At 37.2% G+C, this 23927-nt stretch overlaps 1 protein-coding gene across 2 annotated transcripts in view; it reads right to left on the minus strand.

Moving 5' to 3' along the window:
- Positions 1-9504: 9504 nt before the first annotated feature.
- SKAP2 (src kinase associated phosphoprotein 2) overlaps positions 9505-23927 on the minus strand; it is a 153490-nt gene continuing 139067 nt past the window's right edge. The window contains exons 12-13 of one of the 2 annotated variants that reach the window (XM_065883776.1): positions 12301-12402; positions 9505-11936 (exon numbers count right to left, since the gene is read on the minus strand). In XM_065883776.1, coding sequence (XP_065739848.1) covers positions 12310-12402 — 93 coding nt within the window. In that variant the 3' untranslated portion in view covers positions 9505-11936; positions 12301-12309. The remainder of the gene's footprint in view (positions 11937-12300; positions 12403-23927) is intronic. The other variant, XM_065883777.1, reaches the window with a different exon arrangement.

The following is a 23927-nucleotide window of genomic DNA, read 5'->3' on the forward strand; positions in this document are numbered from 1 at the left end:
GTTTTTGCCGATCACCTCCTCCCCTTCTTCCGATGGTGCCTTTGTGAAGATCTGGGGTTGTTTCCACTTGGGTTTTGGTTTTGGCTTTTGTTGTTTTGTAAGCCGCATACCTATTTCTTCTCTGCAAACCCTAGAGACCTTTCAGAGCAGAGTGAGGAACAAAGTGAAAGCTGCTGGGGTCTTCCCAAATACCATCTTCAGGCGTTTGGTGGTGATCAGAGAAAACAGGCATTTGTGCTACTGAGTTCTACTGCCTATTCTGCCGATAATACCACAGTCGACTTCAACAAAGACCTCATCTTCCTTTGCTGCATGAAAAGGGGACCGATCCCCTCACTTAGGAAAGCCGCAAACATAGCATTATTTTGAAATACAGCCTCACTTGTACCCTGCAGCAGGGTTTGCTCCAGCGATGGGGTACTTCGGAGACCAATTTGTTTAGCTGATCACAGTCTCTTTGACATGGCTGCAAATGTTACCTTTCTTTTTCAATCAAAAACACAGCAGGGGGTGCCATCTGTTTGGCACAGGCCTTAGCTCACTTCCCCCATGCCTTTTTGTGCAGATCATTTTACGTGGCAATTTGCTAAAATCTTTCATTCCTTGGTTTGGCTAAATATAACTTTCCAAAATGGGCTGTTTTCTCTGAATGTCAGCAAGACTCACAAATGAATGCAGTTTTTCCTGAACAGCCAGTATCAGACCAAATGGAGCATTTTTCAGATTTTTAAAAAAATGAACAAATATCTCACTGTCATCTCATTGTTTACTTAAAACCGACATGTTTACCAAGGATGGTGAAATCACATTTACTCTACTGAATTTCTTTGTTTGGGTTTTACAGAGGTATGTTGTCACCAACACATGCATCACAATTTTTAAGATCCTTGAAGAGAACAGGTAAAGCAAATGCATATAAGAAAGCAACCATATTAAATAGTCATTAGGAAACAACCACTAAGGAAAGTGGTTAACTATTTTCCCCGGCTCAGACGTTGTTCAAAGCAATGAACCCTCCCCCACCCCCCCGCCCCCGAATAGGAACAGATGATCAGCACCACGCGCTGAAGCCACAGAGATGCGCGTGGATTTCCCAGCGCTTTGTAGAATACAAATGAATGATCCTCATTCTTTTCCTAGCAGAGCATATAGGCCAGACCTCATTAGAATTCAATATCACTCTGCTTTTCTAATGTTAATGTACCAGTTATATAAGAAATACAGCGTGAGGGGTGCTTCCACAATTATGTTCAACACGATATCATAATTCTGAAAACTGGACATGATCTTTGTTAAAGGAAATGATTGCATTTTACCATTTTATCTTTTGCTTCCAATGTAACTTAGATTCTCATTCTAATAGTGGATTATAAGAGGGCTTCATTCTCTGTGTCTCAAAGTTGCAGTGACTACCATACCGGCTTTATGGCTTTTTTCTTTTTTTTTTTTTAAACGCCGTGACTAAAGATCAGATTGTGAAGGCTCCGAGGCCATCTCCCTGTGAAAGGAAACACAGCACAGTACATTAATAAACAACTGTAGGAGTCTTCTTCAGCCAGGAATAACTCAGGGCATTAAGGCTTGAGGTCTTTTGTCTAGAGTGCGGCAAGAAGTATAATGAAAACAAAAACACCAACACATAAAAATACAATTTATGCTCTTTTATCAAGCAAAGAAAAAGTTGGTTAACGTTTGAAAAGGGAGCAGTAATGTAAATGTATTGACAATTGTATTGTAATAATTAGATGTTTACACAGTCTGGACATCGTGGCTAAATCACTTCTAGCATGTTTATTTGCTAGACACTGCAGCAGGTTCATTAAGAAGACATACTGTATTAGGATTCAAAGAAACAACCAGCTCCCATTCTCCCCTTCTCTGTTTTATATTTACCAAGAGAAAAAAAAAAAACTACAAATAATGAAGTAAAATACAGAATTCCCTTCATGAGGAAAACAACTTCCCTCATGGCCCCCAAATAGCTTAAAAATAAATCTTCTATTGAATCTTTTACTACACCGCATTAGACCACCTTTAATGACTGTAACTAGCTTTTAATATCTAGTGTGTAAATGGCAATCCGTTTTTGACCAAGAATAAATTATAGCAGAATATTAGGGAGGCTCTTGCTTCACTCCAAAAAAGACTCTCAAAAAACAAAAAGACAAAATTAAAAAAACTAGTATTTGTTTTAGATGAGAGACTTCTCAATATGTTCTGAAAGAGAAAAACCTCGTTTAGAGAGAAAAATTTCTCTTAAGCAGTCTCAAACCAGATTAATGGATTAAAATTGCACACTTGAATGATTTGACTGAATTTAAAATCTCTACGTGGCTCTCTTCCACTTATTTTTTGTCCTTCCATACTAATCTTTAATGTGTTGCTCTGATACGGTTTTCATATTTCCAAACTGAGCTAAAATGGAAATGACAGATTTTCAGTTACATAAAAATAGCAATGAAGTGCCAGGAAAAATACATTGTGAACAAAATAATCTTTAGGAAAGATATGAAAGGAGAATATTTTTTATAGCATGATATGGATCCAATAATAGAAGCACATTCGGGGCAATGATATCAATTTTTAAAATTTAAAAACTGTTTAAAAATTAAGGTACTAAATGCTAAGCTATAATGTGTTTCCAGCCTTAGTATACCTCCACTAGAATTAAGTAGTAATCAATATAGAGTATTTATTGCTATGAACCACAGCACCAGAGGAAGCAAAGGATGGTATGTTTAGAACTCAAAATTCTCTCCTATCCTTTAGGAAGAGGGGGAAAAGAGGATTTCCCCGTCTTGATCTTTAATCGGTTACCACAGTATACTGTATTCCCAACTACTGCTTTCCTTTACCAAAAGAGTATAGCAATGAAAATACATTATGAAAGCAATAATTTTCTAGTAAAGTTTAAGATGGTAAGAGGAACTTTTATTTTAGAAAACGAATAATAACAGGTACACAATATGACTATGTTTTTAAGTTGATGGAATTGATTAATGGCTCAAAATAATCAAGGACTCACATCACAGAGCACTATTTTAAAGAGACGTGCTAAAAATTAATTCTATACCATCATACCATAATGACGTTATCAAATACGTTACTGAAATCATATACAGCATAACATTACATATGATAATTGCTAGGCTAAATAATGGAATCTTCCGTGACACTGTATGATAACAAATATATTTAATAATCTTAAATAAACTCAAACTTACTCTGATATCCACACTTCTAAGTAATTCAAGACATGAGAAATGAATTTTTAAAAAATCAGATCATGAAAGCCATTATTATTTGAAGGAATATGCTCAATTTTTTTAGATAATTTAAATTATTTAAGAGTGCTTTGCATTTTTTATTAGCTTTGCCTCAAGTTATAACATTAAAGCATTAAGGTTACACCTAATGAGGTTCTGTTTGCCCTTATTTCGAAGTCCCATATTTTCACAAACTACAAACAGAGATTAGTGCTAAATCACAAGGCTAATTCGATCAAATAAAACTGTCTCATTCTTAGATACGCATCTGAAGAAAATGTTTAACTACCAAGTGTGTATTCACATGCAAACAATCACAGATACCCGTCTGGAAGAAACAGTTCATAGAGGGAGCAGATAGCGGTCGAAGGGAGCCTGTACAAACATTTTCCTTAAGGTGTCTGTTAAGGAAAAATTCTCTGCTAAGTCCAACCAACTACAAACAACACTTAACTTAAAGCCTGTTGTTCAGATGGATGGTTTTAAAATACCAAAGGTTTATTTTGAAAATTTACGGACAGAAGTAACATCTCTGCTATTGAAACCTCCATTAACAGAAAGTGACCACAGCTTGGAAACCAACGGCTTGATTAAAAAATGTACTCAGGATTATAGAGGAATTTAATCCCAAACTCCTCTAGGATGTCTGACATTAATTCTCGTTAGAAAATAACAAAACCAACAGCTTACTAACATTACTCCAAGCAGCATTACAGCTAGTGCTGAACATTAAAAAAATTTTCCCTTGCTTGCTTCTGGTGTAAAGGAGAAATTTTTATTTTGACCCACGTTTCATTTCAGTTCTCATATCCTCCAATGCAGAAAAGCCATATTTACACTTATTGGGTTGTTAAGGCTCCTTCAAATATAATCTCACTCAAGCATAACTACACCCTGTGAGATAGAGAGGAAAAGCCTACTGGTATTTTGCAGGCGAGGAAACTTATTCTAGGGCACAATGCATTCAAGAACCGAAACTAGAATTTTGATTGACTCCAATTCCAGTGGTCTTCCTACTGCCTACTCTCAGCCGAACACCACTGGTACAGCTCTGTTCACAGTTTCCTAAAGGGATAGGGGTCCTCCAGCTTCCAGAATTATGTTCTACCATAATTGGCAGCAACTCTGTAAAAAGATGTTCGCATTACACACACAGCTCTTTGGTTCCCCTCACAATTCAGTAGCTGCAAGCATTTCAGAAATTTTCTAAAAATCAATCTTTTCATCTGAACCAACACTGAAACGCTTGCCCCTGCCTTCCCCTCTGCACATTAAAAGACCCATATATGAGAAAGGATCCCCAGTTTGTTTCCTAGGTTCAGATGTAACAAAATCAGAGAACATTTTATGTCTTGGGACACTGCTAGTGATTGAACTTGCTAAGAATCGCACAAAGGGGAGGCTACCTGGGGCTGTTCCTTTCCTGAGTTTGTCTTGTCTATTTCACTTAGACCATGAGTCGTCTTGGGAAAGACTGTGTTGAATTCTGTGTTTGAAATGCCCCTAGCACACTGTTGGCACTTAAATATAATTATTCAAAATGGAATCATTTAATTAGATAGGAAGAGAAATAGCAAGCCCCGAGATAATAAAGAATAAAGCGAATATGCTGACTGACTGAAGCAAAGCAACAGATAGATACCGATGCACACTCACAAGATAGCTCTTTCAGTTTTCCAATTCAGGGTGCGTGTAACGGGATAAACACATTGTCATATAGCTTGCTTTTGCTGGGTTCACAGAAAACACAGACCACGACTGACATCCATAACTTCGTAGAGGGATAAGAATTACCTGTCTCATGCCTCATATGACTTAACTCCTTGGGAAAGCTGGAGAAGGGGGAAAGTGGTGGAAGGTGATGGAAGAGGGAGTGACTGAGACTCCACAGACCACGAGTGCTTGACCAGGGAATTAGGAGTGAGTTGTGGATCCACCTGGATGGGACAGGTTATTTACACCAATGAAATCTACTTGGTGGGCAGCTGAAGACCGGGACAGTGTGAAGTCATTCACTCCCTGCCCTCCAGAAGCATGATAGTCTGACTGCCAGGCATGGAATCCTACTCTGCAGAAGGAAATGCTCCTTGGAAACTGACCCTCAGTGCACCTTCTACTTTTGGGCTACAAAATGGCCAATGCTTCAGGGTGTACTTTAGACCATGAGAGGGCCCAATCTTACCCCTCCTCTGGCTAAATTCCAGAGCTCCCTAATGAATGTTAGTTCTTACTTATCTTCTGTTCCCAACACCCCCGACCCCTACCAGCCTCCAACCACTGAGGTACAAAACTTGAAAAATTTTTTTTGTTCAAGAAACACAACAGAAGACTTTCATGTTAAGGAGACTTGTATAAGGCACCATTGTAGATGCCCAAGGAATAAGACCTCATACTCAGGGGCCAGATATTACAATAAAGGTTCTCCTTAAACAAATTCTTATCTCAACAAGCAAAAAAAGTCTTAGGTCAGACATTGCCGTCACTCAGTTACAAAATTACGTAAGTTTTATATTGAAGTTTGCTCACTGATTGTAAAGGGCTGACAAGTTAAGAATACTCTTTTAAACTGGTTTTAAAAAAAACCTATCCATTTAGATACCACCCCAAAAGGGGCTCCCCTGGTGGCGCAGTGTTTGAGAGTCCGCCTGCCGATGCAGGGGACGCGGGTTCGTGCCCTGGTCCGGGAGGATCCCACGTGCCGCGGAGCGGCTGGGCCCGTGAGCCATGGCCGCTGAGCCTGCGTGTCCGGAGCCTGTGCTCCGCAACGGGAGAGGCCACAGCAGTGAGAGGCCCGCGTACCGCAAAAAAAATAAAATAAAATAAATAGATACCACCCCAAAAAAACAACTAATTGAAAACTCTTTGAAAAAAAGAAAACTCTTTGAGACAGAAGCAGCCAGCTTGGAAGTCCTCTCCAAGACTTCCTTGCCTGGTCAGTGTCCTTGGGCTTGACTTGAGGAGATTGAAAGAATAGAAAACGTTGTTCAGAAAGGGTCCCTTTGGCACCGTGTCCTCTCTCGACTCTCTGCTGCCTTGACTGACTTTCTATGTTCAGCCAGAGTGGAAGTTCACAGAGAGAAATGTTTCAGCATCCAAGTTCCTTCTCCGTTGTGTATTAGCTGCTTTGGATTTGACAGTCACCGTGGCCTGCCTTACGACTACAGGAGGCAAATTCCAGCTGTCCTGGTGCCAATTCTTGAGCTATTCTTTTCACAGGCTCCAGACTATTTTATAAGAATGGTGTCATCATCAGTGGTCAATAAGCTTTTATTGAGTGCCTACTATATGCAAAGATTAGAATTAAGTACTCGGTCTGAATTCGTTACAGTACTGGAAAGCAAAATGGTACTGAATTCAAGGAAGGGAGGCTAGGTAACATTACTCCTAGACCTTGGGACAAATTATTTAACCTCAGTTTCCTAATCAGGAAGATGGGAATAAACAAGAGAACTTACCTTATTATAGGGTTGTAGAAGGACTGAATGAAAAGTACACAGCATAACAAGTAGTAAACACTCGGTTAATATTAGTTATTGCTATTACTATCTTAAATTGTTATCATCATTTTGACATGACAGTGAAAGAACACAAGATTTTCTAAATGGTCTCCCATGGGAGCTGGGAAGGGGAGACAGCCTATGGGAATCTGCTTATTTGTGGAATTTTCTCCTCCTCTAAAGCAGTCACTTTTAATTGGCATTACACTGGTGGCATTAATTTTCTCCTTTGAGAGCACCTGTGTGACACTTTCCTCAAAAGAGCTGAACTGCTGCTCAAGCCACAAAATGGCACCTGCTTTTACTCCAGCAGGAGTGATATTTTTATATTACAAAGTTGAGGCCAATAAACAGAAAACAGACAAGTGCTGTTCTATATTAACTCTTTGAGTAACGGATAATAAAAAAGAAAACAGTGAAAACAGAAAGAGAGAAACCTGAGGAAACACTTTCCAAGGTTCCAACATTAAGAAAGACACTTACAAGATGGGCTTTTGGGGCAATTTGTATTTTCACACCTTTGCACATATTCACAAGACTGCTCAACCTCCAGCCCCTTTCCCAACCTTACAGACCTAAGCTGAGCACTGGTATGACTACAGCTACTTTCTGCACTTATGGTTCCTTTCATCTTGGGACTCAAAGCACTCAAGTTAACATAACCATACAACTTTAAAGAAATAGGAAATGAAAGTTTTAAAAAAGACAAAAATCGAATTATGGTTGGATTTAGCAACAACTGTGAAACTTTCCACTTTCAGATATTTCTTTTTGATCCATCCAAGGCGACAGCTAGAATGCTTCCAAGATCAGAAGGCGTCTCTGTTATTGCCCAGGTGGAGCGCAGCACCACAGTGATTTGGGATGTACTGGGAGTGTAACTAGATCACTGGCCACAAGCTGCCTGAGTCACCTTTGCCTTCTCTGAAAGAGTGACAACACTGCACTCAGGAAAGGAAGGGAGGAAACATCTAAAGACTGGCGCCCACATTCAACTTTCCTGTTATTCACAATCTCACTCAATTCCGTTACCAACAATCCAATCCATTTGTTGATGGTATTATGAGGATGATGAAACTGCTTTTAAAGACTCGGTAAAGTGGACTGATTTTTTTTTTTTTTTTTTGACTAAGAGAACACTGTCAGTCAGAAAGCTGATGAACTAAATGATAAAGGGATTTTCTCTACCAGGTATAGAGAAGTCAAACTCTTTTCTTCTTAAATCTCAGATACTGTAGGATGCCACGTCAGTTAATTAATAAATATTTACTGGATACACACCATATACTCTGAAGTACCATGCTGGCAATAAATCATGTTTCTGATCAAGCAGTGATAGAGCAGATCCTACTAAGGAAAACAAGAAAAAGCCCCTGGAAAATAACATTAAGGAAATGTCATTCCATGTCACAAAATTACAAATAAAATAATTCTGTAAGTATTTATCTCATCACAAGCAAGATGTTACACTATTAGAGGTTCTAACAAATATTCCAGAAGAATTCAACTATAAGGCAGTGGATGGTAATATGGCGGAAGCTGAGGATGGCCAGAAATTTCTTGTTCCCAATCCAGAGGATCAATGGTTTAAGTTATGCATTTGCGTGTAGGTTAGGTTTGTAGAAAGATACTTTAATAATATACTACTTATTTGTTTCTCTGAATTTCAGAATACTCAGGATTTTACTAACAAACTAGGCCATTTTAACAAATATTTTTATGTTACATATTAATTATATTCCTTCAAGCTCTGAGTGAATCGGTGTTCTCTACTGTATGATCATGTTTTAATCTCCACCATCTCTTTCTTTACCACATGGACTGCTTTTCAATATACTTGAGTTTATTGAACTCAAAAGAAGTAAAAGTGACCTCTATACAGTTTACAATTCCATTCAACAGTTGAAATATAAACATTGATTTATCTGAAATGAAGAAGTACTTCGTTTGATTTAAAAATTCTCACAATGCTTTACTCAGTCTCACTGATGAAGTTCAAGATTTTCAACTACATGTATGTTAGGGTAAGTTTTCTTATAGTGGCTGAACTGCAAATCTGGATCTCTAATATATAGCTCAGCTCTGGGTTCTGTTTTTAATTATGACCCTGGGGGGTACCAGACTCTATGAAGTGAGTAGCAATAGGTTAGACTGGAGAAATTATAGGAAAGGTGGAATCATAAGAACTAAGAGAGAGTCTTGAGTAGGAACATTTTAGAAACAACTGTATGGAATCTCTACTCTTTGTGAAAGGCTATATTCAACAGTAATAGCAAAAAACCTCCACATACAGAGATTGCACCTACAGATGGTTGAACAGTGATTTTCTAGGATCCCATAATACTTTATATAATCATCTGTAATTAAATTAGCACAAGATAAAAATAATCTACTTAAAATAATATAAAGTATTCAAAATAATTGCTGGGCTAAACAACATTCTTTTTCATGAAAGGAACTGTCATAGACAACCAAGTGGCAAAAACAGAATGGAGTGAGCTGTGGTTGAGTGTAAATCCTATAGCAATGAAAGTAATTTGTATTATCCTTACTTCTTTGAATAAATTCAGATGACAGCCCTATTTCATTTCTTCATTCGGTTTGGAGGCCAGATGGCATTAGAATCATTTACTTCACCTTGCTGCGCTTAATTACTACAATAAACACACTATTTTCCAAATTAATCATAACAAAGTAATTTCATTAGTAACACAGCAGGCTGTTGAATTATTAGCATCATAACAGTTTGCAAACAATTAAACTTTATTTGAACCTTAAAAATTTGCAGAGTGGAACATTATTGTAACATCTAATGGCAATAGAGTACGAATTCAGTACAGAGCAAATAATCAAGCAAAACGCTATGTAAAATATGACTTACAATCACCTTTGAAAAAAATTAGCTCTCTGTTCATAGAAAAACAAATAAAAGCTAAGCAAACATAAAGAGAACATGGCAATTAGCATATTTTCTAACAAGCCATGTTGTTTAAATTCACATTAATGATTATTATTATGATCTTGAAGAGTGTGTGATATATCGTCAAGGGTGTAAAGAAAACTTTCTGCCTCCTAGTATACAGATGATTTCACCAAATGAATACAAAGTAGTCATGAGTTGAAAGTAATGATTGTTTTTTCCTGTCAGTCCAATTCAAAAAGTTTTGTTTCCCTTCTCATCTCCCACCTATATTCAAGTGAAAAAGAACAAAGGCCAGAGGAGCTCTGGACAAAAGTTAACACTTTTTTTCTGTACTGTCACCATTCCAGAGACTATCTGGCATCAGTTGGCAAAGGACTCCCTCTCCTGGATTAACTGTAAAAACAGGCAATAATCTTCTAAATACTTTACGTTTGGAGTGAGTCTGTGCCTGAGTGGAGGAGGGGTTTCCAAGCGGGTTCCTGTGCAAAGAAAAGCTGCTGCCATCTACTGGCCCAAGACTAAAGTCTTCATTTAGGCCAGAAGCACAATATCTGTGCCCACAAGGAAGTCTACATTTTCAGTGGAACCCACAACTGCTTTCGCTTTTCAATCTCTCAGGCTTTGAAAACCAATCCACTAAATTCATCACCAGTTGTCTCACTTCTGCCAAGATGATTTCAATCTATCCCAATGGCTCTATATTAGGAGAAGTTTAACAAGTGCATAAATTGATTTCTGAAAGCTTTAACTTGACATGGTCTAATCTATATAAACTAGAATTCACCCACAATCCCCCAAATTAATATATATATTTTTACATGTGAAATCTGATAATCACAGTACAGAGGGGATAACAGTAAAACGTAAACTCTGAAATATTGCTTATAGATAGTTTTTATAAATAATGGAGGTTTTTAAACATTACCGGCTCGTTTGCATGGTTAGAATCTTTATCTTTAAAGCAAAGATCTGAAAAGTTCAACAAAAGTAGTACCTTCTAATCAAGGATTCAATATTAGCAGATTATATTTACTTCAAATAATTATCCAATCAGCAGTATATTTTGATATATATACCATAGTGGTACCTTGTAGACATTTAAAATACCTTTGATTTCAAACATACATGAAAAAGTAATACTATAACTCCACAAACCTTGCTCTGGAGTACAACGTACACCTCCAATGTCAGACTAACACTACCCTTCCATTCACCTGTACCTGGGTACCTGTTCCCACCGGATTTCTACACCCTCCTCTCTGAGCCTTCCTTCTCTTCCCATTGCTTTCAGAGGTACAGAGCGGGCCCAAATCTGGACTTTCACTGTTTTGTGGTGGGACTTTAATACCACAGTAACAATCACGCAGGGTAAGAGTACTCAGTTATGCCTTCTGACTTTGAGAATACATTGAGATTCTTTATGCCATTACATTAGTGGCAGAATGGGACTTCTCGCAAAATTTTTGTTCCATTAGATTTAAAGAAAACTACAGTAGAAAATGTTGGCAAGCCCATTATATAACCGGGGTATTTATTATTGGTAAAGGGCTTTGCACAAACCATGGTTCTGGTCTTCATCTGTGTTGCAGAGGGTGACAGCATACTCCCCATTTGCAATTCTATCGTTTTTCTTTCCTGTGGCTATATTTAACATAAATTCCCCAATCAGTAAAAATTCTTTCATGAAAACATGTTACTATTGTTTGAAAAATAAATACTAAGATAACTCATCTACAAAGTTCTAACAAAGCTACATTCTTTAGATAGCATCTACCAAAAACTTTCATGATACATTCAATTGAAATTTTTATGAAATTATATATTACATTCTAAAAAATAATTGATATCCAGTATTAAGAGAAATTACAACTCTTACTAGAAGTAGCAATGATTATGTGATACATATAAAATAGTGCTGAATTTTTCACACAAATCAAATGAGTAAATAAACCTACGATTATTTCTTTGAAAAACAGCAACAGGTATAACTTTACTGCTTGCATCTAATTTACATTAATATCCTTCATTTAATTTCACATCAGAGGAATATTATAATGAATGCATAAAACAACAAAGACAGACGATGCTCAACAAAAGAAAGAAAGGCTATGAGCTGTCACTCATGCTTTCACGATGATTCTCAATCCAAAGCATTTGCAGACACTAGCAGAGGAATCTTCCTTTTCTGCAGGCAGAAAGGGAAAGTTGCATTTTAATTTTTTTCTTCAGGCAAAATGTTGATTTACCCTGCTTAGAAAAATGTTACATTTTTAACCAAGGAAAAAAATGAATGTTTACTCAATATTTGGTCAATTCAGCTCCTCAGAAAGGCCATAAAAGTGGTATTTTACTAAAGAGGAGGAGGTTTGGAAAAACAGCTGGTTATTATCAAAGGGATTTTCTCTAAATAATCTATTTATTTCCAAAGTAAATTCTATGAAGTTATTTTTAAAACTAAACTAGATTTTTTTTTTTTAAAGAAGAAGATGATTTGGGAGCATAATCTTTGTGCTATCAGAAAACTACAAAGACTTTTTAAAAGGCAAAGACTCATAACGCAGAGACCAAGAGAACATATGAGCTATTACAGAATATTGGATTAAAATGTACTTACCCAGGACTCTCAAATATCATACATCTCCATTATGTAGGCTTTCGGCACCAAGCCAATGGCTCCCTTCATTTCTCCTACCCACCAGCCATATCTATTGTATTCCTAATTGAAAACAATATGCAGTATTAACCTTCAGACTGGGTGTAAGTACAATGTTGTTTGTACGCAACTTCTTAGAAATGTTATTTCTTTTTATAAAGTTATAGGAGCTTGAGCTGCAAATTGAAACATTTTAATCTTTTTTTGTTTCTGAACACTTTAAAAATGCTGTTAGGCAAAGATTTAAATTAATGTATAAGACAAAGCCTGTTTATTTCACAGTGTAGAACACAGAAACAGTCACTTAGGATAGGAACCTAGCAAATGAAACTACATAAGGAAGTCCGCTCTCTGGGCCCCTTTCCCTTCTCTCTCCCCCATCTCTCTCTCTTACACACACACACACACACACACACACACACACAGAGCCTGGGGGACACCTTTTAATATGCAAACACCAGTGTTAGAGGCTCCCAGGTCATAGCCAGGATCCTTAGGATACTATCTTTGCCTTCAAGGAGCTTTTCATCTAGCAAGGATAGACTTTTTTTTTTTTTTTTCACAATAAACTACTTAATTCCTAGTTAAACTCATATGACCGAAAATGATTTAGGATGTAGAGGTATGCCCCTTCTTAGGAAAATCTAAAAATGAGTATAGACGTTTTAAACAGATAAATTAGAGAACAAGGAAACACTACTAATGCTTCCCCCAACTGGCTTTCCAAAATAATTCACAAAAGGGCTCCTTTTCAAAAGCTTCCCAAAGGCATTTATTGTTCCTCTGGATTGATCACAAACTACATTAGGTAAAGGATGAATGGAAGGAATTTAAAGGTGGTATTAGATTCACCCTTACGGGGGAAGATCAATAGGAAATAAAAGTATCTCAAATTATAAAGGCAAAATATTAATCTAGCTGTAAAAAAAGACTGATTGATGAGTCACTTTTGAGTTTATTTTGCAGTGTGAGCTAACCCTGTGCCTCCTTTTCTTCCCTTCGCTCCACTGACAGACACACCACTGCTCTAGGCATAGTGAACACTGTACCCGGTCTCATTTGTCTGCCAGATTGACTAATGTATTTTTATCTCAAATTTATTTATGCTTAGTGAGATACAAACAAAGTAAAATGAATTACAAGTTTCAAGAATAATATCTCCCAAAAGCAATACTCTGCAAAAGCACTGTAGGACCCAAATTTAATTTTTCATATAAGATAAATTTTTAAAATCAATCCCCAAAGTAATTCAATAGGCTATGATTTCCAACATCTGAGTCACAGATAAAGTGCATATGCATATGGAGTTACATGTGGGGAGGGAATGTTAACACCAGTACAGATTTCACATTTGTATTGATGACTAACCATGCTATTGACCATCAGAAAGGAAAATAATACAATTTTCCCATACAAATGTAGCAACATTCCCAGCTGCGTATTGATATGGAGTCTATCAATAGAGAGATTATAAGATTAAAATCTATAAGTACTTCTTTAAACGATGGGATGTCTCAGAATTAAGTTTTTCGTAAGAATAAGATGGAAGGAAAACGGGGGTGGTGGAGGAAGGCCTGATTCTAATGAGGGCACAGCTCTGGCTTATGAGGCAGTAGACTCAAGATTTTAAAAGTTTCCTGATAGTGTGAACTTAGTGGACAAAATTCTCTAAGCAATGAAAATAGTCTGATGCCCAGAACTCAGTGAAGATGACTATAATCTATGTAGAATATATTTGTCAGAAGAAAATACCAACTTACTGAAAGCTATGATTAGTAACCATTATATCCTAATAGGTACCTAATAAAACTGCCCTTTTCAATTTTTTAAGGCAATGAATACAATTAGAGCCTAATGCTTAACAAAACAAACGTATTTCACCTTGCAGAGGCCAAAGGCCCACAATGTAAGATTTCAAAATGGATACTTAACAAAGTAAGTCTAAGTGTGAAAGCTCTTATCCAATGCCCATCTAAGATTTTATTCAGCTGATTATTTGGAAAGAGTAAAGGAACTAGGCCCCCAAAGTCTAGAAAAACAGAATACATTTAGTGAGAGGGCATATTATGACCCAAACCTGCTTTCAGAGAACAGCCTGCAATCTGGGTTTCAATGTTTAGATTCAAGTTACAAACCAGAAGGTTCATATTACTTTATAATATTCTGTTTTGAAATTATAATCTGCACTCCAAATTAAGGGCATATTATTGTTCTCAAAAAGCTCATTCACATCCAAATTTAAGAAGCTGATTTCCAACAAATCACTTCAGCAAAGGACCAGTGACATACTTCACACAAGAGAAATTTGCATGACGGCAACTGAGAAGATTCATTAAACAGAAAGTACAGTAGTAAACAGCAGAGGAGTTTATTCAGCTGTACACAAATCCCTTAAAAGTAACATTCTAGGAAAAAATTAAGTTTTAGGCTAAAATAATCTTAAATGTTTCACTAAATTAATTTAAAATAATTGAAAGGCATATGAAATACACACCTCATAAAAGTACTCTAAAATATAACAGGTTTAAATCAGAAGAGAGTAAAAATAAAAAACCAGAATGTTTATTACTTTACATTCGTAAAGAATTCCATATAGCACTCCTGTGTGGAATTAAGAGGTAAGATAAAACACACTGAGGTAAAAATCTAGTAGGCAAATTTATGGATTTACACTGCAGCCATTAGAGTATGTCAGCAAGACTGCAAACACAGAAGCTTTTACTTTTATCATTACTATCCTCTGTATGAGCCTCCTGAGCAACATGAATCCCAATTAAACCATTTGCAGCCTATAAATTGGAATGAAGATGCATCTTGGAGTACGGTATTCTAAACTCCAGCCTGGAGATTCAATAGCATACACACTTTCCTTTGGAGGAAGAAAATCTGCCTTCCATTGCCTCTCCCTGTTTGCTGCCCCCAAACAAATGTGATTATGAATGATATATTACTTACAGTGGAAAATAATGCAATCCATACAATGTTGTCTCGCTGTCCACATACTAATTGTAGTATTGGTCTAAAAGTCACGGGTGGGTCATTAAAAAAAAACAACAACCCTCACACCTTGTCTTGTTAATAAACAAAAACTAAAGAGACAAAAGTCATATGAGGCTGCTATCTCAATCTCTGAAAGGTTAGGAAGCATCATGTCATCTTGATGGCACATGAGATCTCAGGTACAAACAAGAAGGTCTGCCATCTGGTATTCTTCACCCTAGTCGGCTCTTAACATCAACTGAAATGCTAACATAGGCAAGTGACTGTACTTCAGGAGGACTGATAAAATAATGAAGAGTCCTTTAATCTACAGGAAACCATTCTAGTCAATTTATAAGAAATATTGCATCCCTTTGTAGGATGTGTAATTATTTTCTATTAATCATGTGCTATAAAGCTACATTATGCAGTTATTCTGTTATCACTAGAAAGAGGCCTGCAGTCAGCTTCTGACAATGTTAGGTAATTACTAACACAAAGCTTCTTTCTCCTCCCGTAGCAATGCTATCAAGATCTAGAGGTGTAGTGATGCTTAGTGTATAAAAATAGTACTCAAAAGAAATTTAATGTCTGCAAAATGGATGGCTTCAAGGCAAAATGTAATGTGGCAGTTAAAGAAGCAAGGAAGCTGAACTTGCCCAATAATTTGAGAAAACAATCATAAAGCAGCACTGAACAGTTGTGGTCCAACTCCTCTGTTTTCAATTTTTACATCATTAAAATAGTTTTTGTTTTATTTTATAGTTAAAATTTTAGGCCTCAATTAATCATTATTAAGCAATAAATTAAAGTGATTATGTAAAAAGGCAGGAAAAAAAGGACTAGTTTTGATAAAGTGAAACAGAGACTTTATCCAACACAATAGCAAATGTATGTCTATGTTTACTTACTAACTAAATCTCTCTCTGCCCGTGTATTATTTTACACTTAAATAAGATGCCAACATTTACTTAAATCCTTTTCAGCACCACGATTCTCATTTCTCAAGTATGTTAATGCACTTTCTACAAACCATATGGTAAAAGAATGCTGCCTTAACAGAAACTTGAAACATTAGTAAGATTTTGTGATGTACCACCCCTTTCAGAAAGTAGTTACCAATCTGTTTGAAAGCAACAGGTGTTAGAAAGGTTAAAAGACTATATTACTTTCTCCAAACGTATATCTGTACTTCAAAACATACCAGCCTTGTGCAGAAATAAAGGTAATTTTATTCACAAAATATAAACTACATTGAGTTTCAGAACCAGTGGACTTTACCATTGTTTTCCAACTATTCACTGTGATATTTTCAATTTTTCAAATTGTTCATAAACACTGTAGTAGCATGAAAACTAGATAACTATTTAAAATATGGAAATACTTTCTTCAAGGCTACCTCTTCAATCTCTTCCTTTTTACTATCTCCAGTTAGAAACTTTGTAAGAATCGTTTCTTATACGTCCATCATTTCAAAAGTTGTCTTAAAATGCACAACAGGTACTTGACAACTTCGTTTCTTACTATTATTATCTACACTTTAACTGCTTGAATCTTAGTCTCCTAACTCATTCCTTAAATGAGGAAATGGACACTAACAATTTCTAAGATCCTCCCTGATGTTTGAATACCACCATTACGAACCTGCTTTACCACCCTAAGTCTCTTAGCATCTCATGGAAGTCAACCTCACTACTTTATAATTTACTACGCAAGTGTGATTTTGAGTTACTCTAATTCAAAGAATTACTATTTTTTTCCTCCGTGCACTGTGCACTCCATTTTTAAAGCGAGAGAGACAAAAGACGAGCAAGGAAGGTGATAGTAAGAACTTAATTCCTGTAACAAATTTTAGTTTATATTCCAGAGTCAAGATACATTTAATTCAAATTTCTACACAGTCGCCATTTACAATGGCATTAAGTAAAAACTGATATGCAGACAGATGATCCTTAGGTATTGTTAGGCAAAGAAAGATCAAATCATGCTCAGTAGTGGGTGGCCTTGGTACTCAGTGTATTTCACCAACCAGTACATGACAGTTAACTGTTCTAGTTCAGACCTTCATCACCTCACCCTGGATCATTGCATCATCCACTCTGCCTCTCTGTACTTCCCGGAAACGGCCTTTGTCAGTTTACTCGGCTGCTCAGGAATGTACACTAGCCCCCCAATGCTTTAACTACAAACTCCTCTCACTGCTCTGGTCCCACAGCCCAACCTTCTGTGTTGCACTCATTCCTGCCTCTGTATGTGGCACTCCTTCCCCAAGGGGCATCTCCCCTCCCTCATCCAAAGCCTATCTAGTAACTAAGACTCAACTCAGATTACCCAGCTTTCACGAATTTCTCTCTGTGTTATCTAATCCATACTTACATCTCCCATTTCAAGCTGAGTATTTATTCCTCAGTGGAGTTTATGTACTTCAGTTTTGTCCGTTCAACTAAAATAAAGTAGAAACTCACTGAGATCGTGGCAATGTCTTACACTCAAAACTGTATGCCCCACACTCCAGGATGTGTAAAAGCTGTTCAATAAATATGTACTTCATGATGAAACAAACATACTTTTTCTTCATTTTGGATGATGTACCAGATGACCCTCCTAAATGTTTTCTTAAGAAGGGTGATTTCCAATAGGAATATATTTTCTATGTGTATATTGGACATACTTGAAGAATTTGAGTAATGACTAAACAAACATTTGTTCTGAAGTGTGTTTAGCTTCACAATATGAAGTGTGCTGTTCCTCGTCATGGCTGGCTGCGGCCCATCGCGTTTTCCAATGTGCTGTATAGCATACCTTGTCTAAAGAGCCTGAATTCCACTTGCAGAAAGAAAGATACCTGTCCCCTGAAGAACTGGGACCAAATAATTCTAGTTCTTCGAAGAAATGGCTTCAGTTGAATTTACTGTAAGTACGGAAGAGGTTAAGACAGAACCCTGCAACGGCAGAAACAGTGTGGCAGGTCTAGGGGGAAATCTGCTAGTTTTTCAGCTGCTGCTACTTACTCTTGTGATTATTTTCTCAGAAGACTGAGGGTCTCCAGCTTGTTACTAACTAGGTATGTGACCTCGGGCAATCCCCAAGTTCTTTAGGGGTGATTTTTTTTTTACATTTATATCACTCTTTGAGACTCCACAATAATCCAGTTACGTACTTAACATAAATCAGGAAGTCTAATTATTATACATTTGGACCCTCACAGAATTACCTATATGAAATCTCTTGTTATATGTACTATAAATTTTTTGTTGTTGAGGGTAATATCTGCCACTGTTCTTATTATATAAAGTTGTTGAGGTCAGATAATCTGCGAAGATTCTAGAAATTCACGTGAGTTTTTTTTTTTTTTTTTTAAAGTAGCCAGTGCTGGGAAAAGCCAAGCTTCCTCCTTTATGATTAAAAAGAATTATTAGCTCCTTGTCTCTCCCTTTTTCAGTGTGGCTGCCAAGAAGCTCAGGAAGTTCAAGCGTAGAAACCCCATTGTCTTTTAAGGTCTCCAGAGGCAGTCCTTTTTTCCATTAGCCTTTTATTTATTTTTCCCCAATTATGTGGAGCCTCAAGATCTTCTCACCTATAAAGTGAAGAGCTAGCACTAAGGTTCCCCTACTTCTACGATTCTACCATTCTAAATTCCTTTAAGAAGTTCAGGATTATTTCCTTTTTTTTTTTTAATGTAAATTTATTTTTGGCTGCGTTGGGTCTTCCTTACTGTGCGCAGGCTTTCTCTGGTTGTTGCAGAGCGTGGGCTCTAGGCTCGCGGGCTTTAGTAGTTGCAGCACGCAGGCTCAGTACTTGTGGCTTGCAGGCTCTAGAGCGCAGGCTCAGTAGTTGTGGCACATGGGCTCTAGAGCGCAGGCTCAGTAGCTGTGGCGCCGGGATTAATTGATCCACGGCATGTGGGATCTTCCCGGATCGGGGCTCAAACCCATGTCCCCTGCATTGGCAGGCAGATTCTAACCACTGCGCCACCAGGGAAGTCCTAATTATTTCTTATTTTTAACTATATTTTCATAAACATATATTAAACATCTATCTGCCATCATGTTAGATATTGGGGATTCAAAAATACTTAAGACACAGTGTCTACCTCAAGGAATTGAGACAGGGAAACGAATAATCCTGGTCATGGCCCACTTAGGTATAGCAAAATGGAAAGAGAAAACCCTTTAGGGTCAGATCTGCATTGATTCCAGGAGAAGGTACTTCCTAGCTGGCATCCTCAGGTGATTTACATAATAAGCTTACTAAGCGTCAGTTTTCTTACTTGCAAAATTATATTGATAGTACCATATCCTTTGTAGGGTTACCTTAAGAATCAGAGGAACGAAAGCACAATGAGTACCTAGAACAAGATACTGTAGGTATGCAATAAATACTTTTTCATCCCCTTCCTCTGCCTTCCCACTAACTGGTGTAGCAAAATACCAGGGCGACAAAAAAACAGAGCATTTTGGAGTGTACTATAAGGCAACCTGATATTATTACGGGCTGTTCCAAAGGGAATCTGATCTTTAAAGAGATAAGAAAGGAGACATCTCGAAAGAGTGAGAATGGTGCCATATATACACTGAGGGAGCTCTTGATTTTTTGGGGGGGTGGGGTGGGGGGAGAGCAGAAGGGCATAAAAAAATCATGGATTTTTCAATTTAAGATTTTTTTTTTTTTACTTACCAACATGGTGCTTTTCTTTAAGGTTGTTTTGGTTTGCTCCTGGAAAACCTTTGCTTACTCCATGCAGAATTAAACCACGTAGGTTCTGCAGCCATAGCAGCCCCTCCACTGCCACCTCTGTGTAACTTGCCTCTCTGACACTGCCTTCCGGTTTCTCCTTTACTTCTCAAGCCACTGCAGGGCCTCAGCCTGACAGCCTGTCTCCTGCAGGCACCTTCCCCTTTCACCTGTCAACATTTCCCTGGAATGCTCCCTCCAATTTATGTAAGAGAAAATCGGGAAGTACTAGAGCATGGTTTTTGCAACCAGGTAACAAGAGGAGTCCCATGAGTGGAATGAGAACATCTTCTGACGTAATGCTGTTTCCATACACTGCTTGTCACCACCAGGGAGAGGTTATAAGCATAGCATAGGTCTGCCCACTATGCTTCACCGTGGGCATTTAGCACAGAAACTAAATGCCGTCAGACCCAAACAACCGCAGTGACAAGTACAAACGCTCCTCCTCCTTCCCAAAAGACTACAAGATGTGATAACATTTAGGGAACTAGCGTAGTATCATCAAGGTATGTCCTATATTGAGGTGTCTTGGTTACTCTTCAGCAGGTGGTTTTGCTATATGTGGCACATGGGGTCAGATGGTCACAAAGGAAAACCTAAGAGAGCTGAAAAGGAACTCTGTATTTCCCTCTGCCAGTAGAGCTCAGCAAGACTTTCATTTTATTTGTTTTTCTGGTAAGTCTGAAGCCAAAAAAGCCTTAGTAACAGAATCTTTACATTTTCACAATGAGAAGCAAATGATCAGTGACAGTTACATTTCACCAATCACTGGAAAAAGTCACAGCTACAAAGGGAAGCAATGCTTGAAACTCCAAACAACACACACTAAAAAAATGCCCTTTTACTGTATATTAGTGAACACTGTCAACCCACATTTCCTGTTTTTGACTTAATAAAAAATGTCTCAAAAAGCTGCAAAGCCCAAGTCACATGTGTCCTAGACTAGATGAAATATTCCAGGATTCTTAACTCTCTTATTTTTCTGTTAATAGCAGACAAGCAGCATGCCTCTTTCCTGCTGAAGCATAGCTCTTCTGTCATTAAGTCTCTAAAAATAATTTATTGCCTTAAAAGTAAGAATAGGAATGTGGTTAGCGATTTACTGGTGAGTACAGATTGAGAGATACACTAATAGACAATGTAAATCCAGAGCAGCGAATAGAATAAAATAGCCAAAGAGCTATGTGGGACTATAATATGCCTGTAGCTATATAACCTGGATCCTGCCATGAAAATTATAAAACTCCATAAACACGGTTCTAGGACAATACTATTAACTATGATATTGTGTCCATGTTTAAGGTGGTAATAAAATTGAAATGCAAACCAGTAAAAGAATTTAGCATGATTTTAAACAACCTGATTCCTAAAAATATAAATAAATAAATAAAAACAAAAGATTTGCAATCTCAAATACGAATTTCCCCCATCAAATAAATCTGAAAGTAGGCCTTGTGTTTCATAATAACTTCACTAACAAGGCAGCGGTCATAAAAGTCACATATTCCTGGAGACCTCCCTGGTGGCGCAGTGGTTAAGAATCCGCCTGTCAATGCAGGGGACTCAGGTTCGAGCCCTGGTCCGGGAAGATCCCACATGCCATGGAGCAACTAAGCCCATGCACCACAACTACTGAGCCTGTGCTCTAGAGCCCACGTGCCACAACTACTGAGCCTGCATGCCACAACTACTGAAGCCCGCATGCCTAGAGCCCATGCTCCGCCACAAGAGAAGCCCCTGCAATGAGAAGCCAGTGCACCACAATGAAGAGTAGCTCCTGCTGTCCACAACTAGAGAAAGTCCCTGTGCAGCAATGAAGACCCAACGCAGCCAAAAATAAATTAAAAAAAAAAAAGGTAATTGTACCTTGCTTTAAAAAAAAAAAATCACATATTTCACTTTCATCCATTCCTATAAATACCTTCCATCTTTGGGTGGGGGGCGGAATTTCTAAATCTCCATTGAAGTGTATAAAATGTTTTAACACATAAAAAAACAGCAGCAATGTTACATGAAAAGACCTGTAAGCAAAAAGTTACAGGCTTGCATTTTTAGGCAAGTAGTATTTAGATTTATTATTAGTAAGGTTCAAAGGTTAAAACTAAGAAAGTGCCAGACACTTTGAAGGAGGGGCTAGCTCAGCCAGGGGTCACATGGCAGCTGCTAATTGGAAAATGTTGAAAAGGGAAGGGGAAGGGCAGGGTAGCTGCCTTCTCTTCCTTCTTTATTGTAACATTTGATTTTCACTGAAAAAAAAAAAAAGAAAAGAAAAAAGTAAAGAAAGAAAGAAAAGCTAAGATCTGTATAACTCAAAAGAGGCTTAAAATAAATAAATCACCCCCAGGCAGACTGAGCACAGCTGACACCCTATCAAGGCTTCCTTGCAAAAATACAAAAAAAAAGACTGAATTTTAAAATCAAACTATATTTCTATAGTGAATTTTAATACAGAGAGCCTAATCATCAAACTAGCTAAATCTTTTTGTCATTATATTTACAACATTAAAATATTCTTTATTATAGTACATGCCATTTTATTTCTTGATTTGTCTAAAGGTTTATTTATCTTGAAAAGAATGTATCTCTTCTTAAACTATCTTGTGTTGCCTTTTTTTAAAAGATGATTTTCAGAACTAACAAGCTTCTAGAAGGTAAGTCAAATCAACAATAATTAAATACTGCAAACTATAGATCAGTTAATTATAAAAAGCAAGCTGTGTTTCTTTGAAATCTTTCAAATGGCATTTTTTATTAGAAAAGTTGCGGCACTAATTTTTTTTTTACTAAGTACACATTTTTATGTCTCTATAAATACTGTTAGACTCCTTAAAATGCATTCTTGCTTAAGTATACAATTTTTACATTTAATTCAGAATGATGAAAAGAATTTTCATGATTAATGCTTATACTCCATTGACGTGAGATAGGAAAGTAACAACCCATAGCTAAATTTAAAGTTGGATTTATGACATCATTTTGATTGCGCACATTAGCTGCAATTACCTGCACCACTCATTCTGAGCCACTAGATGGTGCAAAAAATAAATTTAAACGGTAAATTTTCATTCCATCACCATGGAATCTAAATATAACTCTGAGAAAGATTAAACAAATTTCTAGGCATATAACAAAGCTAGTGATTTCTATATTTATTGCACTTAAAAAAAAAAACAATCAATACATAGCATCAGCTCTACCTCGATCTGGAAACAAGTCCTTTTGAGCAATTCTTTGCTCTCTTCTTCTAAGGGCCTTGAGTTCTGAATTTATAATGATACTCATCATTCAAACTGCTGTCATCATTCACATATTAAATAAATTTATGATATTAACTTATGATCTATGTTTGCCAAAATTTTTATAAAAACTGTAAGACCAAGCAAATATAAAATTAAAGAATCACCAGAGGTTCCTATCTGAACTCACTCAAAGCCAAGGGGGGAAGTAAGAGTCTTCATAAATATATCCTGGCTCCCAAAGCAACCTGACAACAAATAGCCAAGATGCTCATCAACGGCCCAGAATTTGTCCAAATTCCATCAAGAGAAAACCGTCTTTCTTTCACCCTCACTAAGATCAACCTGGGTGATTCTACTAGGTCCGCAGCTGGGTAAATATGGGTATTTACTCATCCAGCCAATGGTGATAATGTGCTAACAAAACCTTGTCTCTTCTTTTAAAAACCAAAATGAGCTCCAGATAAAATGCCCATCTCTAGAAGGCCTCTCATGAAATGCTGCCGGTGGAAATTTAAACCTTGTGAAAGGTTGATAAAGGAAGTATTTTCAGGCAGCCCATACCCAAATAACAGCATTTAGACATTTTAGAGAGGAGTATATTCTTCCTATGAGGTGGATTACCACCCTTAGCTC

The sequence above is a fragment of the Phocoena phocoena genome, chromosome 9 (assembly GCF_963924675.1).
Source record: "Phocoena phocoena chromosome 9, mPhoPho1.1, whole genome shotgun sequence".
In the NCBI taxonomy this organism is placed as follows: domain Eukaryota; kingdom Metazoa; phylum Chordata; class Mammalia; order Artiodactyla; family Phocoenidae; genus Phocoena; species Phocoena phocoena.